The sequence below is a fragment of the Ambystoma mexicanum genome, chromosome 6p (assembly GCF_040938575.1).
Source record: "Ambystoma mexicanum isolate Mex_15411 chromosome 6p, UKY_AmexF1_1, whole genome shotgun sequence".
Lineage (NCBI taxonomy): Eukaryota > Metazoa > Chordata > Amphibia > Caudata > Ambystomatidae > Ambystoma > Ambystoma mexicanum.
The window spans coordinates 1,526,536,025-1,526,555,547 of record NC_090935.1 but is presented as its reverse complement, the minus strand read 5'-3'; the positions used below and the strand labels follow the sequence as shown (position 1 = coordinate 1,526,555,547).

The 19,523-nt window shown below is 43.1% G+C and overlaps 1 protein-coding gene across 1 annotated transcript in view; it reads left to right on the top strand.

The window, feature by feature from the left end:
• The window catches only part of CORO2A (coronin 2A), a 633,746-nt gene extending 615,085 nt beyond the window's left edge, over positions 1-18,661 (top strand). Inside the window, exon 12 of the mRNA XM_069626393.1 lies at positions 14,232-18,661. Within this exon, the coding sequence (XP_069482494.1) occupies positions 14,232-14,363 (132 nt within the window). The 3' untranslated portion in view covers positions 14,364-18,661. The remainder of the gene's footprint in view (positions 1-14,231) is intronic.
• The last annotated feature ends 862 nt before the right edge of the window (positions 18,662-19,523 follow it).

Here is a 19,523-nt window from a genome sequence, read left to right as displayed (position 1 = left end):
TATATATATAAAAGTCAAAAGTTGTGTGTGGGTTTGTGATGTGAAGCGTTGTTCCTTATACAGTTCCACACCGTTTCACCGATCTGCACCAACATTTGCATAGTTACCTGTTAGGACCTTCCGGACATTATTGGCTACATGACATTTGGACACCCCAGCTCTTCCCCTGGATTTCAGCAAAAGTCAACATTTGTTTGTGGGTTTGTTCCTTATACAATTCCACACCGTTTCATTGATCTGCACCACATTTTGCATAGATACCTGTTAGGACCCTCCAGACATTACTGGCTACTGGACCTTTAGACACCCCACCTCTTTCCCCGGATTTCAGCAAAAGTACACATTTGTTTGTGGGCGTGTGGCCTGCCGACGAAGCCATAAACCATGCTCACTAAGAAGGGAAACAAACAATGTATGAGAGGAAAATGGAACTGAGAGGCGAAGGTGAACGCAGGTAGCATTCCAGAAGTTTCCAAATGTTTTCCGCATCAGGTGAAATTACTTCTCCAGAGGATTTTTGTGAGATGGTGCCTGCAGACAAAGACGTAAACCATGTTCACTGGGAAGGGAAACAAACAATGTTGTTTCTAAACGAGCTTTACAATGCCATAATCCATGTTCACTGGGAAGGAAACAAAAATGTTTGCTGCATCAGGTGAAATTACTTTTCCAGAGAATTTTTGTGAGATGGTGCCTGCCGCCGAAGCCGTAAACCATGTTCACCGGAAAGGGAAAGAAAACCGGTCCCGACACGAGTAACAAAACTCACTGTCACGTTTCAAGGCCCCAGGATGCCCAATTTCTGAGATATTTGAATTGCAATGCACCGCAACAAACTGCACCCCGGCAGGGTAAGGCGGAACATCGCCCTACAGGATCATTCATTTTCAACAATTAATGAGAGTGTTATGTCTGTATACAGAACCCGTTTGGAGAACGGGTACTTTTGCTAGTTTACGAATGAAAACAAATTGGGTCTTATTATGGAGAAGTTATGGTGCAAAATCAAAAATGTTATTTCCCAAATGAGGATTATTTTGGCAGAATATTGCTGTTACTCTCTGAAACCCCTATTAGAATTTGTTTTATGTTAAGGTTACACCACCATCATGTATGGCCTCTAGCTCTTACATATCAAGAACAGGAAGTGACTTAACATATATGGAAAAATCTGGCGGGCCATCTTGGGAATGCCTCTGTCCCTGCCTATATGGTTTATTCGATTAGAGCGCAGAGTCAACTGATTGTGCTTCTGGCATGAATGGAGCAAACTTCCTATACATGAAAATTAAAGATAATGGCAGTGACTCCTTGTTCAGTTAATTAGTGGAAATCTTCTGCACAGGCACTGACCAAGGGTTGATTGACTTCATGAAGATAAGTGAAAGTATTTTGGTAGAGGCCGGTATTGGCATTGATTCCCATACAACTATAATCAAGAATAAATTCTGAGCCTGGAGCTTTGTGGAAGATAGAGCTAGTTTAACGAATCCAAAATTATCCAAAAAATATATTAACTCTTCTCAAGGTGCCGATGGTCTAAATTTTAAAGTCGCCTTTGCGTTAATCACAAAATGTGGCTTTTGAATGTAGAGCCAACCGTTTACACTATGGTGGTGCTTGGACCAACAACATTTAGGTATTCCTGTGGAAAGACTGACATGTAGGCTCGTTAGAACAGAGAATTCTGAAATGCTTCGATGTTTGATATTGAATTGTAGTTATCATCTATCATCGAGAAGATTGTTCCATTTTGAGAGATTCATTCACTTTCCCGCTGCTTTTATTTCACAAAACGTCTGGGGGAGATAGCTGAATAGTAACCAGTTGTCTCTGTCAATTGCATTGAGTGCGTTTTTCATGGAAATGCTGCCTCTGTTAGGGGATATTCTGCAATTGATGAGCTTAGTTTTAAGTTTACTTGAGTGATTCGACCCAAAGTCGGGTATCAAAAATTGTTCACACAGTTTGTCGAGTGCCATTGTAAGGAATTCCATAGAGAGGACTGAAATGTAATGGAGTAACGTTGTCACCACTGTCTATAGGACTAGAACTTCTAATCTTATCAATGTAAAGTTAGGGTAGACGTAGCTGACTCGGCTGTAGAAGGGTTTTGCCCTTTGTATCTGCCACTGAGTCCATACACCTACATTTATTTTGTGCTTAGTTGTCTGTAAGTTAATAACTTTTTACAGGGTTTAAGGGATGATGATTTATTGAGTTGTTTTATCGCAAAGATTTTTAACAGGATGTTTGTAGTATAGTGCAATTTGTGTTTTTAATGTTAGGGAAAAGTTTAAATGTTAAACCGTAACAAAATATGTAAATACAGAAAGAATATAAAATAGCCAAGACTCCTTGGAAATCAATATTGAATCTAGCTCTGCATTGTTTTGTGTTGTTGGATGCCGGACGTCTCTAACATAGTTTCGATTGATGACTTCCATCATGCCTTTTTGCAGATTGAATTTTGGTACCTTTCAATTAGATGCTTTAGATAGTTTTAATTGCTGAATTTCTTCAGCAATCATAATGGCATGCAACGGTATGAGCTCCTAGCAGAACAAAATGAGCTGCAACCATATTTTCAGTTCAAACCAATTCTTATTATGGTGATGCAAACAAATCCCACCTTGTTATTGATAATGCTCAACATATTTGCCAATATATTGTGGTATTCCAGAGAGTCCTTACTGTCAAACACGAATTGCCATCAACACTGAACACCAGTGCTCATAGCAATACCAATGGTAGCCATGGTACGATTATAGCATGGCCCAAACTCTAGGTCCATACTATTGCTTGGTGGACCACCCTTCACCTGTCTTCTTTCCAAGCCCCTGCATTAATGTTCAAACTAGAGGAAAGTGATTAGTCTCTAGACTGAAACCATATAACATCCTTACAATGGTTCCCAGTGACAAAGGTGGAATCCTTTACAGCGTTTGGCAACCTAGAAACATGGGAAACACAAGCCAGAGAGCCACTTTGTTTGGGCGTAATTTGAGAATGTTGAAATGGCAAGACCTGCAGTATCTTATGACTCCATTTTAGTTTTGGCTAAAATGTCACCTATAAACTGAAACTATTGCATTAGATTACAGCTAGGGAGAAATGGCATATGAGGAGGGACACAAAGCTTGTGTTATTTGCCCACCCACTGACTGCCCATGGCATTGCTAATACCTCTGCCCATTCCTACCCACTTCCTGCCCCTCCCCCAGACCATATCCTCATGGGATCTCTTTGAGCTAAGTTTTTTAAGCCTTACCATCAAACTTTGTGCAAGTCTTCATAAGAGTTGATGACCCTCATTACATGTTTGCCGGTCCGGACCAGCAAACTACGAGTTCTGCGGATGGGTGCTGTACCGCCCGCCAGGTCTGACTCCACGGGAATGGGGATTAACAGAATTACCGGCGCCAGATTTACCAGACCACCGGGGTTGTAATGCCCCAGTAAATCCGGCAAGTCTGTTGTCAGTAATTCACTACGGGTCTGGCGGCAGCCTGTCGGTTTTACCGGCACCGCAATGGCCAGACTCGTAATGAGGGACGATTACTTAATTGGAGCTGCAAAGGCTACTGGTGTAATAAAAATGTCCGAAACAGGTCTGCCTTCAGCCACTCGACTTATAAGCACTATGCATGTCCTTCACTGCGATCCTGTTAAAAACAAGCATTGGCAAATCCAACAGTTTTATCTGGTGTATAAGTAAATTAGGCATGTGCCAGGCACTACTATTATATGCTGCGGTACTTGCATCATTTTGCAAATGCTACCATTGATGGCAGGTAATACCCCTATGGAAGTGCCTGGCAACTGCATTTCCCATGCCTACACAAAAGTCCAAACTGTTGGCATTACCTATGCTATTTTTTAGATCGGTTCAGGGGGAAATAGATATGAGGATCTCCCACAGCATATCCAATTCAGAACAATCTTTACCTTACCCTAGGACAGCTGGGAATTTAACATTAGAATTTCTTATGACATCCTTTCTCTGTGCTCGCAAGGGCCTAATTATGAGGTCAGCGGGGCGGGCAAAATCAGCAGGAATGCAGCAGTAATTCTGTTACCGGTGTATTTGATCCCCGTTGAATTACGAAATTGGTGGTAAGGAAAAAGCTGGGGGTAAATCTGACCCCTCTACTGCGAATATTCTATAGAATTACTGAGGTGGAACTACCATTGGTGATAGTTTCAACAAAAACCCACTGGAAATGCGGATTTACACCACCATATCGCCACTTGTAAACCCGTGGTAACCACATGGGTCCAAGTGGTGGTAACAGTAATCGATTTTGGCGGCAGCTGAGTGGGAATACCGCTGAACTCCTGCCAAATTCATAATGATGGACTATGTTCTGTTGCACGTCATGATTAATCTATACCACAATCTTGGACTTGTTTGTGCGTGTAAATTATTAAGTTAGTAAATTGTTGTTAATTAAGGTTTTTTTAAATTATGGTTGTAGGCTCATGATTAATGTAATTTAGGCCTCATTACAAGTTTGGCAGGGCTGGAAAAAATTGCCGATAATTCCATCACAGCCACTTTTCCTGCACCACCAAATTATAATTTTAGTGGATTTACTGCATGGTCATTCTGACAGCAATAAATCCACCCAAAAAAACATGGGGTTCTATGGACTCCAAAAATTGGGAATTGCCACCACTGGTAACTCCACAGGCCCATGTGGCGATAACAGTAATAGAGTTTGGCAGTATATCAGTGGATTTACCGCGGGGCTTTAAACAAAACACCATTTCCGTAAAGAGGTCACAGAAAAATCTCTAATATCGGGGAAAGTAAAAGTTAATTATTAATTAGCACTCTTTTGGGAACGTTTGAAATTGCTGAGACAATCGAGGATTACGTGCAAATTCAGGACACTAATGCCCAGTAGACGCTCTGAATTTTTCAATCTGGTTTGTCCACCCAAACGTCTTTCGTACAGTAGTTGCCTGTCTGCCACTGCACCCTATTTTTCTCCCCTCCTATCTCCCTATTTTTACTGACCAAGTCTGTCACGGCTGGTCACCTTTACCTTCCCAGCGCCACCCTGGACTGCTTGCTCAATCCACTTTCTGCAGCAGCCCCTTTTCCCATTTTTTGCTCTCCACACATGTTGCTGTCTTTTGCAGAGCCCGCTCTGCATTACCTGCACACCTCCTTGTGGCACCTTCACTGCCTCACCTTCTCACATTCCCAGCTCACCGTACCTTTCTGCCCAAAGCTCCCCGCTCTAACCTGTGCTCGTGCTCTACCTCTCTTTCTCTCCTTTTTGTTTCTTTACAACACTGTTATCAGCGCCATTATGCCACTCACTCTGCCGAGCAAGAGGTCAGTTCATGGGCTGAACAGCCTATTTAGTATGGGCAACAGAATGGACAGATCCAGATGAAGATGATTATGTTCAAGACACAAAAACAAGAGCAAAAATGCATATGGAAAATCATCTCCTCTATCTCTATCTCTACCTATGGTGTTCCCCAGGGTTCTAAACTCTATCCCTGGCTGTTCAACCAATCCCTGGCACTTCTGCCCCACTACATTTCCACTCTCTGCCCCAACTTTCAGTGCTATTTGGATGACACAACTCATTTTCAAGCTCCCTTCTGCCAACTCTTCTCCTTATCTCATCTCTGACTGTCTGTCCGCCATCCAGGAGTGGTATGCCGCCAATGATCTCTGCCTTAATGCCAGTAAGACCGAGATTCTCCTCATCTGCACACCTGCTCCCTCCTTTCCTGTCACTCTCTGGCCGTCCTCTCTTGGCCCTCTTCCCGCTTCCACCTGTGAGGCAAAAATCCTCGGGGTCATCTTAGACTCCACACTTTCCTTCTCTCCTCATATCTCTGACGTCTCTAAGAAGTCACACTACCACCAGCACCTCCTCTGAAGTATTCTTCCTTTCCTCTCCTTCCCCCAGAAGGTCAGTGTCTCCATAGCTCTGATTCTCTCTAGGCTGGACTACTGCAACAGCCTCTTTCTAAATCTGCCTGCCTCCACTCTCTGCCCTCTGCAACTCATCCAAATCAGGACTGCAAGACTTGTCCTTGGCCTCAAGCCCAGGGATCGTATCTCTCCAGGACCTAAATCCCTGCACTGGCTCCCTCTCAGTGGCAGCAAGGATTAAGTTCAAAACCCTCTGCATTGTCCACAAGGCCTTCTGGGGCCTCAACTCTCTCTTCCTAAATATCTTCCTTCTCGAGCTCTTCGCTCATCCGCCTCCAACTCCCTCAGGGTTAGTGGCTTCTCCAAGCAGCGAGTTGGTGGTAGATATGTTTCTTCTGCTGGAGCCTCCCTGCCTCTCTGAAACTTCAGGAGAACCATCTGTGGTTCGGGAAGCACCTCAATACCTTCCTCTTTGCTTATGCTTTCGCTCTTCCTCTCCCCTGCTGATCTCCTGGCTGATTTTGAAACTGCACTGGTTACCTGGCTACCTTCTGATCCCTGGCCCAGGTCCCCTCCCCACCAGTTGCACACCTGCACTGCCCCCCTGGCAAGACTTGCACTCTGGGACTGTTTCTGTATCCGTAGAGCCCCTTCTAGCACTTGGCACCTGATGTTTGCATTTACCCCTGCACTTGCCACCAGCTGGCAGCACTTTCATAAATTATTTATTGTCTTTATTTATTTTACTGTTATCCCACGTACTGCACTGCCCCCTCCCTTTCCCCCGTACTTTTTCCCCTTCCCCGCTCCCCTGAACTTGCGCAATCTGAATGTCATCCAGCCTAGTAGGATCGCTGTCTCTGTCTTCCCTCTGTTTCCCCTCCCTTGCCTCATCGTGTCTTGACACACTTGTGTATAGGCGCGTTATAAATGCCATATCATATCATGTGATAAGATACGAGCAGCCTGGAGTGAAAGGGGCTGGAATCATATGAGAAGTAAATAGAAGACTCGAGAGTCCAGGAAAATCTGCAGAAGAAATCGGAAGATGGAAGAACAGAGGCCAGATGCAGATTTGGGGATCCATACTTTCTCCAGATGGATGGCAAGAAGGTGTAGTTATCTGCAGAGCATGGGTAGTGATTGGATGCTACAAACCAACTATTGACATTGTGGAGAATGGATGCAAACTGTTATGGCCAAGGCTTACTAAGCTACTGACATGGGTCAAAGACAAATATGGGGCCTTACAGATAGTGCCTCTGGAAAGTGCAAAGTTGTGTTTCAGAAACAACGGCACAAGAAAGCTTGTTGAGAATCAGAATTGTGGTCGAATCTTTATTGCACCAGGACTTAGTATTGGAACAGCAGTGATAATGGCTCACTACTGGGCTTGTAGTTCCAGAGCTTACATGAAGCTGCTCAAGGATTGGGGAGGACTTAGTTCTATAGTAAATGTCCATGTTCCAGCATCGGTGATTCCTAAAAGTGACCTGAACATTGGCGTGTTTCCACAAGTAGATGCTCACCTGAGGAAGAAGATATCTGCTGAACTCCTAAATCGAATGAAAAGAGAAAACTATTTCTCAGCTAAATCAATAGAAGCCTTTGCCTCCATTCCATATGAACACAGACTGTTTAGTAAGACTTAATCGATATTCACGATAATCTTCATGCCCAGGCAGATGCAAACATTAAGTGGTTACAGATAACCAGATCGGAGTTTTTGCAGACGTTCAACACAACTCTTCAGAATAGATATGTCCTGGACATGATCACAGCTATGCATGGAGGTGTTTATGCCAAAATTAGAGAATCATGTTGCACGTTCATACCTTCTCATGACGACGAGAATGGTAACTTGATAGTGGCCGTAAAGATGCTGATGAAGTTACACTTCCAGATGATAGACGAAGTGGAAGATATTGCTGATGACAGTTGGTTTGGATCACTCTTTTCATGGATTCCACAATGGATGACAGATATGTTCAAGTTCCTTGGAGCCCTGATAGTAGTACTATTGCTTGGATTTTGTGTGATCAGGATAATAATCTCACAATGCAAGAAGACTGCAAAGAACACTGTAGGAATGAAGATCATGAATGATGTTGAATCAGGATGGAAAAGTAAAGAGCTGACAGATGAAGAAATCAGAGACTATGTGAAATTTAGTATCCATGCACCTGAGGGAACGGAGTTCCTGTACCCAAAGAACCACAAGAAGTATGTGGGCAAATGGATTTACTGCAGTCCAAGTGGACAATGCATGGTCATATCCTGGAGAAAGGATGAGCATGTGAAATCGCCAGGATGCCTGAAGGTAGTCATAAAAATGTGAGTCTAAAAGAAGCATTTCTTCAGGCAAGGATGTCTAGATGTGAAGACTGATGAGAGAGTGGTCGATGAATCGCCCAGAGGGAGGAATGTAAAGATGGAGCCAAGTACCCCAACCCAAAGCTCCTCAGCCATGTTACCTATATGTTGGGAACCAGAGTGTGAGACACGAGCAGTACCTGTAAAGATACCAATAACAAGGAGAATCCTGGAAGCAAGATTCCCATTGAGAAAGTCATATATGCACACACATCAGTATGATAGCCATTTGAATGAAATCCTGGAGGAAGGGTGAAAACTGAGAAAAAGGGAACGTGGCTGATGTCATAAAGAGCAGAGCTGACACACCCAGAGGAGATGCAGAAACGAGAGAACATAAATATTCTATAGGCTCTAGAAGAGGAGGTATTAAAGATTAGCAAAACTTCAGGCTCAATGTTATGTTATGTTACCTGGCATTTATATAGTGCCTTATGTATCATTGGTATTACCTCAAAGCGCTGGTAAGTTGAACGCCCTCGGGAACCATAGTTCAGGTCAGTAGAGCGAGAGTGTGGTATGATACGTGGGCGCATCGGATATGTGTGCAGCTGGTGTGGTTGTTGCATGGTAGCTGCTTCATAGCGGTAGGTGTGGTGCTGAGGAAATCAGTTGGATGTGTTCAGTCTGGAGGGTGAACCCTCAGACTGAGTTCTAGCTGCGTTAGGCCTGAGGAGACGCCCAAAGCTAGCCGAAATGTGCTCGTCTAGCTGTGTTTTATTAGGATGATGAGTTGTTAGTGGGGTCATGTTCGTATGAGAACAGCTAGGCCGAATGTGTCATAGCATAGCTGTGTTCTAATTGAATGATGGTGTATAGGATAGAGTAGGCGTAGTAGTGTGATATGGTGGTTTATCAGTAAAGTTTTTCGTCTACTTCATCAGTTTCATCCACAGCATCACTTTCGCCCTTTTCATCTGTTCCATTCTTTTTGTCAGTTCCATTCTCTTCATCAGTTCCATTCTCTTTTTCTCTTTGTCTGTCCCATTCACTCTATCGGTTCCATCCACTTTATGCCTTCCATCTACTCTATGCGTACCACCCACTCTAGCGGTACCACCCACTCTAGCGGTACCACCCACTCTATCCGTGCCATCCACTCTATCCGTGCCATTCACTCTATCCATACCATCCACTCTATCCGTTCCATCCACTCTATCCGTTCCATCCACTCTATCCGTTCCATTCACTTCATCGGTGCCATCTATTTCATCCTTTCAATCATCTGCATCGTCAAGTCAACCATTCTGTCCACTCATCTCCTCCATCCACATGATCTACTCCATCCATTCCACCCACCCGTTCAGTCCTTCCCATCCACTTCATCCTTTCCATCCATTTCATCCATTCTATCCACTTCATCCGTTCCGTCAGGTTTCATCAACTCCATCCGTTCGATACCACAGTTGGATGATATTATTCACACTTTCTAAGTTTAGCTAAACCAGAGTTAGGCACACTTTCTAAATTCACTATGGCACAAGATGATATTATGTACACTTTCTAATTCAGCTATACCAAAGTTAGGCACACTTTTTAAGTTCAACTATAACACAGTTGGATGATATTATTCACACTTTCTAAGTTCAACTATACCACAGGATGATGTTATTCACACTTTCTAAGTTCAACTATACCACAGGATGATGTTATTCATACTTTCTAAGTTCAACTGTACCACAGGATGATATTATTCACACATTTTAAGTTCAACTATACCACAGTTGGATGATGTTATTCACACTTTCTAATTCAGCTATACCATAGTTAGGCACACTTTACAAATTCAACTGTTCTAACAGTAGGGTTTGTAGGTTTGGGTGGTAGGGTTGGCTGGTTGTTGGTGGTTGATGTCTGGTTACTGACTTGCTGCTTCTCCTGCGGATACCTGCAGATACGATCAGGAGCCGTCACTTTGGAGCCATCCTTTGCCTCAGGGTCCTTAGCTGAGTGAGGCAGCCGGGCAGAGGGCTGCCTTGGGAGGCCAGTTAAGACCGGTAGGGAGAGCCAATGGGAGCAGGGGTGGGCGGGTTTGGGATGCGGCAGGGAACAGGAACCAAGAAGAGGGCACGGGGTGAGTTTGGGAGGCACATGGGCCTGCGGGCGGAATCGGGGCCAACACAATATGGGCAAATTACTTCAAATCAATGCTGCAACACTTACCGTGCTCCTGATGGGAAATGGAGCCGGTGAGGATTCATGAGTCGTTAGAATCGATGCACAGTGATCACAAGCCAATGGGAGTAGGGGTGGGCAGGTTGGGAGGTGGCAGGGACCGGGAAACAGGAAGAGGACGCGGGGTGGCTTTGGGAGGCACAGGGGCCTGCTAGGGGACTAGGGGCCAACACAATATGGCCAAATTACTTCACATCAATGCTGCAACTCTTACCATGCTCCTGATGGGAAATGGAGCCGGTGAGGATTCACGAGTCGTTAGACTCTATGCATAGTGATCGCGAGCCAATGGCAGGAGGGGTAGGCGGGTTGGAAGGCGGCAGGGACCGGGAACCAGGAAGAGGGCACAGGTAGGTTTTGGAGGCACAGGGGCCTGCTGGGGGACTCTGGGCCAACACAATATGGGCAAATTACTTCAAATCAATGCTGCAACACTTACCGTGCTCCTGATGGGAAATGGAGCCGGTAAGGATTCACGAGTCATTAGACTCGATGCACAGTGATCGCGAGCCAATGGGAGTAGGGGTGGGCGGGTTGGAAGGTGGCAGGGACCGGGAAACAGGAAGAGGGCGCGGGGTGGGTTCTCGTGTTACAGAAATAATGAAGAAGTTATCAAGTCATTTTGTAATTGTACAGAAGCAGTACCGCAAGTAGACAAAGTATTCTTAAAGGCTAGCTATATAGTGAATAGATTGCGGCAGTGCGCCAACGTATATACATAGGAAATGTAAGGGCTATGGATGATTCCACAACGCACATTAGCAGAGCTGGACCCAGAAGACAGAGAGGCTTTTTCAGTGTGTTGCAGTTATAAATCGAAAACTCAACCGTGGAGGTGAATCAAAGAAAGGCTTGGTTGACCCAAGACCAGGACATCAAGGCCGCGGTGGCCGTGAATGTGCGTACAACAGTTATAGAACGTGTGAAAGGAACAAACTCATGTCTTAGGTGAGGAACGAGAACATTAAAGACGTCAGAGGTTCATCATTTAATAGTATTTTAAATGCAGTAAGACTCGAAAACATGGTCTGCAGTCACATGGTCAGATGAAAATAGACACTATGAGGAGCTGTATCGAAACCAACAAGACAGAGTATGTCTATACTCCCTCGTATTCTCCAGAGCAAGGAATACTTCCAAGGCCAAATTCAAAGCCTTAATTGACTAGCAGACTGCAAGTGTGATGATTGATGACAGGCTAATTGGTGGGAAGCTATGGTTATGACCAGCCCACCAGCACCTGGGTGCAAGCCTGCGTGCTGCTTCTGTGGGTGGAATATTAAAGAGGGGTGCAAGGGTGCCAACCAATTATAGAGGGCCACGTAATAGAGAGCCCTATAGGTGTTATAACAAATGGGACGTTGTGTATTTGATGACATTTGTAGTGACCTGCACTAGAGGAGGGCTTACTTGCCCCACCTGATGTTAGATACCCAATCACCTTCCCTGGCAAGTATGGAACATATACCTAGATGTTCCCTGTAAGCCTATCACGTTCCCAAGTAGGTTTTTGTTGTTTGTCATGCAGATTGACGTAAAAAATTATACGTTTTTAGTATATAACCTGATTTTTTATGTAATGCACCGAGTGAGAAGATCGAGCAACTTCGTTGATGTTTGTTTTAATTCCCTGTTTTAGATAATTGACATTATAACAGGCGTACTTTGACAACTTCCTAAGTCAGTTTGATTATTGATGTTTGAGTACGTTCTGCATCCCCATCTGTCTCCTGCCTCGTCTTAAAGGGCTGGGTTGAATACCCCAGTTCAACAGTGTGTGAGGGGTTGCAATCAAATATTGCTTCTTTGACCTCCGAGATTACTGATCCTGTTTTCGAGTTTAGGATGGTTACGGATTCTGAGGTTTTAGTCATTGTGCAATAGCTTAAGCCCAATGATTGTAAGGGAGATACCTGTCCTACTATGATTGTTAAGGAATGTGCCTCACAACTTATTCCTTTCACTGTGAAATATATTAATGCCTTCTTTAGGGAAGGCTCTGTTCCATCATAAAAAGCAACACTTGACCCAAAGGACAAATATCCCTTTGAATTATAGGTCTAATACCAACACTCTGTTTATGCTGAAAATTCTGGATAGGTGGCCTATATTCAAATACAGGATTTTCTGTCAAGGAAAAGGATCTTGGGCCAATGGCAGTCTGGTTTTCGTAGCGCTCATTCTACAGAATCAACTCTATTGGATTTGAAGGCAAATATGCTTCAGGTTTTTGAGAGAGGTGGCACTGCAATTCTTATGCTCCTTGATCTGTCGGCAGATTTCAACCTAGTTGACCGTTCACTGCTGGTATCTAGGCTGCTACTTTCTGCCTGTTTTTCACCTGCAGCAGCCCTCTACATCAAGTCGTTTCTGTCACCCCGCTCAGCTAGGGTATTCTCGGGTGACTTTATGGCCAACGATTTCCTGGTGACTTGAGGGGTCCCTCAGGGATCCTTCTTGTCATCTACATTATTTAATATCTTCACCCTTCAACGACACCAAAACCTAGCTAATGATCGCAGGTATGGAGGCCCAACTTCAAAAGCTTGGTCTAGAGTTTCGGGAATTGAAATTGGCTGGTTGTATGATTGCTACACTTCCTAGGGTTAAAACACTGTGTGGAATCCTGGATCAGGAGCTTTATATGATGGCGTATGTGAGCAGTCTTGGCTCATCATCTTCATATTATCTGAAATTACTAGCACAGCTGAGACCGTTTTTGAGCTATGGTAATCAGGCAACTAATGCATAGGGCTATAGTGGCAGCCAAACTAGATTATTACTCAATTCTCTAGAATGGCAGTGGTAAAGGGGAAATTGCCTGACTGCAGAACGTGCAGAATAATAGAGTATGAGCTATTGAGGTTCTTCACAGGAGGGATCACATTTCTGAATCCAGGAAATCTTTTCATTGGCTCCCGGTAGCCTCTAGAATTACCTTTTGCCTAATCTCTGTTACACATAGGTGTTTATATGGCACAAGTTCAGCGTATCTGTCTGACAGAAACCTACTGTGAGGGCACTTAGATCTAACAACTCTTCACTTTTGTCTGTGCCCAGAGTTAGATTGACTGTGGTTTCTCAGAGGTCCTTTCCTTATGCTGCGCTAAGATGTTGGAATGCACTTCCACCCAATCTGAGAGCATGTCGTTCCTTTGATTTCATTAAGCGTGCTCTAAGAACTGCTCTCACTTTCCCTGGCCTTTGTCACTTTTCTGGCTCTATGACTGGATCTGTATGTCTTTTTCTGTTTTAGTGCTCCCATGCCTGCAGGCCTGTCCTTAGCACTAAATAAATAAATAAATAAATAAATGCAAATAAATTAACATACCATCTCAAATTATGTAGTTGCAAATTCTTCTTAAAGGTGATGATCTTGGATTTTGTTGGATTTATTTCCAAGTTACTGTCCAACGCTAATTTTCCAAAATAGTCTATCCTATGTTGTAACCCTATAAGGATGGAACCAAGGGGGATTATAATCCTTTTTCCCCCAGGTATGACCTCCAGCCCCCTTCCTAAATGTGTGAGACATCTCCATAGTAATTCTTTCGCAAATCTTTTCCTTAGTGTTCGCTTCATGAATAACAGTGAGACAAATATATGCAGCCTTACACCACGAGTCCTACTTTCTCACTTCAAAATCTTCCCCAACTACTGTCTGCACGGCTCAGCCACTTATCTCTCACGCTCTGAAGTGACTTTGTTACAAATGTTTTAAATGGCAATGAAATAACCTCATTAAAAAAAAGAAAATAACATATCTTTCATTGTTCTCCAGCTCTTACAGATTTTCTACAGGCAGCAGGATGAAATCCGACGACTCCGTGAGCTTGTAAACCAGAGGGATGTCCAAATCAAGCAGCTAGCACTGGAAATAAAAAATGTGCGCAACAGTCCCGATGGCCACTGAGCCAATGGCACAAGAGTGTCACCACCACCATTGGATTGTAATTCATCTCAGAAAAAGCCTCACGATAATTGATTGTATGTTTTTTTAACGAGAGACATGTTTAATTTCCTGAGACGTGCTAGAAGAACATAGCGCAGAGGTTTTCTATTTATTGCCTTCTGATAATTGCACGCAGATTCGCCATTTTTTAAACGGTCTATCTGTGCTCAGAAATGCGAAAGCCGCATGTTCTCTCTGAGACTTGTGCCAGTAGACCATGGGACCATGGCTGCACACCTGCCCTTCAGAGGTTTCCGAAAGAAAGTTGAAGCCAAAAATACAGACAGATGAAAAATGGATTCCTGCAAAGATACACATTGGTCTTCAAATTGATCTTTCCCAGTTTGACTTGAATAGGGACAAAAATGCTGGGATGCTGGAGTAACCTCTGTTTTTTTTTCATGAAATGATGTACGGGATGATTGCCATTGCGGCATATTCTCTGAAAAGGTGAGGAATTACAAGATCATGATTGGTACCACTGTATGATCTGATCATGGCAAATGGTCATGGATGCCATCAGGTCTGCCAGCAATACGGCCATCTCATATCACTCCTGGGACCAGCGTCTCTCTCTACTTTAGCAGATAACTGTCACAGGATCATTTGATGCTGATGAGTAACTTTTGAAAAACAAATTCCCAAAGTACGAGACAAGACCTTTTGACGCCCACCAAACTGATATCAAGGAGAAAACTCTTCATCACTTGCTTGTAATGCCCCGCCTCAAAACATTACAGGAGCTGAATAATTCAATGTTTTGGCACATAGCCAGTGAGCCTTATACATTAGGCGGCCATGTGAAAGCTGCCCTATCTCAGGTGAGGTTGCAAGGTTTACCAATCTGGCCGTTGTTTGTTGACCTTTGTGGAGTGAATGTGTGATCCATTTCCCCAAGGCTAACATGGTGTACACCGATGTGAATGCCTGTCAACCATTGATGAGAAAGAACCAGCATAGTGGCTGTGGAGTGCTTCTCAGTGCTTCTCGTCTTTACGGTCAGTTCCCTCCAGCACAAAGAAAGCAGAATGGTCACACACTCTGAAATATCCACTTTGCCTTCTCCTGGAAGGTATCTGTTTCTATATGGGATACGTTTCCATTGGGCCAAACGCACACGCACACACGCACGCGCGCTAGGAAACAAATGCATTGGGTTTACCCATGGCTGACAGTGAGACCATTGTGTATATCCGAAGTACAAAAAGAAATGGGAGGGTCTGTAGGGTTTGCTCCAAGTGGTGCTATATCATTGTCCCAATCGTTACCCGGAGTAACGCTTCAGCTGCAATGTCCCCCATGACCCCAGTGTAAATTATTATGATGGCGAGACTGCTTTTGATTCCTTTCCTTCTCAAATAAATGTTGCTGCAGTGCGTTAGCAATCAAACCTGACTTTTTCAGAGAGTGAGTGAAGCAGTGGCCAGTCAGGGAAGCAGCTGCTGCATACTTCCACGCAGCCGTAGCGATATTCAGAGGAGCGGAGAATGATAAAAAGACAATAGGATGTAGGCTGACTTTACACCTTGTAAGCCCTCTTTACTGTAAATATTTTTTTTTAAAGAAACTGGAATATGATTTGTGCAAGGCCTTATCTGTGCAAAATGCCTTATTGTAAAATAATATTAATGGATGACAGAATAGTAGAAAATATACTAGAAGAGAATATTCACTGGAAACTATCGCACTGAAGTTGTACGTTAATGAAAACATACTTTAAATCATATCACGATAAATAATGTGTTACCATTGCCCAGCTTTCACGCAATACCCAACAATATATAATACAAACTATTTTAGCCAGCTTTTATGAAGAGCGCTATCCCCCTATCTGGACGCAATATTTGCACCACAGAATATCTAAAAATTAACAGATTCATAATCCGAAATAGTGTAACTTCTATTACTGGACGCTTTTTTCAAAATCAGTATGGTAAAATGATAATGTAAACAGTGCAAAAGAACACCTTACTCGTCGTAGTGACTCTGTAGTTGCCTTCCGCGTTCCACCACAGTCATTGGATGTGTAGTGGCATCAGAACATTATGTACCCAACAAAGAATTTAAAAAAGAATTCAAGCCTGGCTGCACCTGCACAGGCTCTAACAACATCATATGCCACAAACTATCGGAATCTCAGTACTCATCGCTACATCATGCAGTACTATGGAAATGAAGAGGGAGTTGAATGATAGCAACCTCCACAGGAAGTGGGGGCTGCTTCCTAAAGTACAAGGGGTCATTATATTATATAGTTGATACTTCCTGATTCATCCAGACACACTTTCACCATACTCAGAGGAGGGAGTGGGTTTAATTAGCCTAAGAGGTTCTTTAGCAGAGCTTGAACAAACTGCTGAATGCCTGTTCTTTAGCAAACATCCTCAAAGTAACACCGAAAAACATGGCAGCAGTACATCTATCTGCCATTCAAGCTATATGTAGAGTAACATGGCGCAGACTTCCACCTTGTATATAAAACAGCTTGCCTCTAGACCGAACATCCTTGTGTGAGTCAAGATTTGGAGACCTCTGTGAACCTCTCGGCAAAGGATAGCTCTCTCGGGCTCTAAAGACAGATTCAGAAAAAAGGAAGGTAAATCTCCTGATTAACATGGTACCCAAAGACTACTTTAGGGGAAAAGGATGTTCTTGTCCTGAGACCCGCACTGTGCTTAAGGCAACATTTCAGGCAAAAGTCATACATTCCAAGCTTACAAATGTGGACGTCCTTCTACCATTTAGCAATGGAAAATACTGCCATGCTTAACATTTTAAATGGTTGGAAGTAGTTGGGTAAGAAGATGTGAAGTCTCTTGCCTTCTGTTTCTAAAGTCTAAGAAAAAAATGTCAGAAACAAGCAATTGGATTGGTAAAAGGTCCAATCTTTTCAGAGGAAGTGAAAGGGAGCGACTCTGGCAGAGGTTCAGATTAAATAAAAATACTCCCATCAGATGTGTAAGGACACTTTTAGAGTCTCTACAATGGGACGTTCTATTTTAAATTATATGCAGTGAATTGAAGTCTTTGATTCCCGGTATCCTATTTTTTAAGTTTTGTGGCTTTTTCTGAATGTAAAATATATAAAAGGGTTTAACTGAAGCACACAAGGTGGTTCTTCCTTTTCAAAGTCTACATAAGGTTCAGAGGAAGAAATAGCCTATAGCTGGCTCAATAAATACACTAATTGTCATTCCTCTTAGCAAAGCTTATTGGCACCAGGAAACCTGTCTTCCATATCACTGCTTTAAGGTCTCTCGATTCAAAGAATGTTGTACTAAAGCAAAGCGAAATCGATTCCAATCAGTCTAAGATGGGCGAGTGCTACTGAATAGGTGGACAGTGGTTGAGAAGGGGCAAGCTGATGGAGAGAAGGAAGGAGGAGGATGGGGCTGAAAGAGGTTATTCTCAAACCCTTTGAAAATACTAAGAAGGTGATTAGAGTGGCGAGTACACATGAGCGGAACAGTAATCATCAAATTATGCGTGTCGGAAAAAAACAACTGGGGGACAAGGAGCTGTATTTGATAGAGAAAGTCAGTTTGTACTGTTTTATACGATACCTTGCGATATAGTACTGTTTCCGCCCATCTCTCCTGAACCTGGTGCGAATGGGGTTGTACAAGATCTAATCATTGTTTAGTCACTACGCCATTTTTACTTCCTGAAATACCACTGGAGTCATCCAATTCAGTTTCAGCACTGTGTTTCTTAATTGATAGGTGGAATTCGTTGCATTTTTAAAGTTTACATGAGAACCGATTGTTTTAATCTTTTAATCAACATCCTGAATGCATTATTTCAATTATCTGGAAGTGGAGGAAAAATAAAAAGATAATCTTTATCCTATGATTTTTGTTCAAAAGATCCATGATTGTATTTGTGTTTTTTGTTTGTGACCTTACCTCATAGCAGCTATATGTCACAATACAACCCTCAGCCAATTGTTTAGGTGAAATAAGTTGTGCTTAGTGGTGGCTGAGAGCAAAGACTTTCCCATCAGTACTTGAAGGGTTGTTCAGGGCACTGCTGTACAGCTTTCCTTCCTTACCATCTTATCTTATAGTATACACTCAAACCTCTGAAGGTACAGAGTTTGGTAAGGACAGTTGGTTCATGCTTTATTACATTGTGCCTAAATAGATGAACCCAAGCATGGACAATGTTTACTAGATTCTTTGTATCCTCATTTAAGAACAGTAATTGAAAAAGGGATTTGCGGAATTGTGCAATGGAAATAAATTAATGGAAACAATAAATATCCGATATGAGAATTTTACTTTTTTTTGATTTACAGTGCCTTGTAATTAATGTTGACAATTTTACTAACATGTTTCACTGCAAACAATAGTTAATTATTGGTGGGAAATATGAACAGCCTATATAAAACACTGGGAAATACGGATGATATTTAAAAATGTTCTATTAAAGTATGTGCATGCTGAATTAGCTTCCGTTTATACAGAAACTGCTGAATTAGTTATGTGCGGCCCCTATTTACTCTAGTTGTGAGGAGCCCGTAGCATCACGAGGGCACATCCGCTTTTTTAATTGGGCCCAACATCGGATTATCACAAACTAAACTGTAATAAATCAGCTACTATCAGTGCTTTATTTGTGGGATTATTTGCCCCAGGTGGCACTCATTTTGTAGCCCCAGACTCAATTAGATTATGATGTACTTTTTAGCAACTTTATCATTTTAGCTATCATTCAGCAGTAGCCACACCACAAGCAGTAACAGTGTGCACTGGCCATGCGTCTGCGTATTCTAGGCTGGCACGTTGTAATTCATGAACCTGCGGAGACCCACTGGCTTGGCAGTGCTATTTATCCATTTGTATTAATAACACTGAGTTTGAAGGGGACAATCCTGGGCGCCCATGCTGGTCATGTCTGCACACTCCTTCAGTCAGCCTGCATAACACTGGTGCTGCTCGGCTACGGCAGTAACCAAAAGCACTGCCACAGCAGAGTGGGTTGACAACAACAGGACAGCCAGCAGCTCCAACGCTGAGGCAAGGCCAGGAAAAAAAGCCACTGCCGAAGAGTGCCTGTCCTGAGGCCAACCTACAAGAGAAGATCTTGCTGCACTGTTTAAGAGGAAAGTCCATCTGTTCA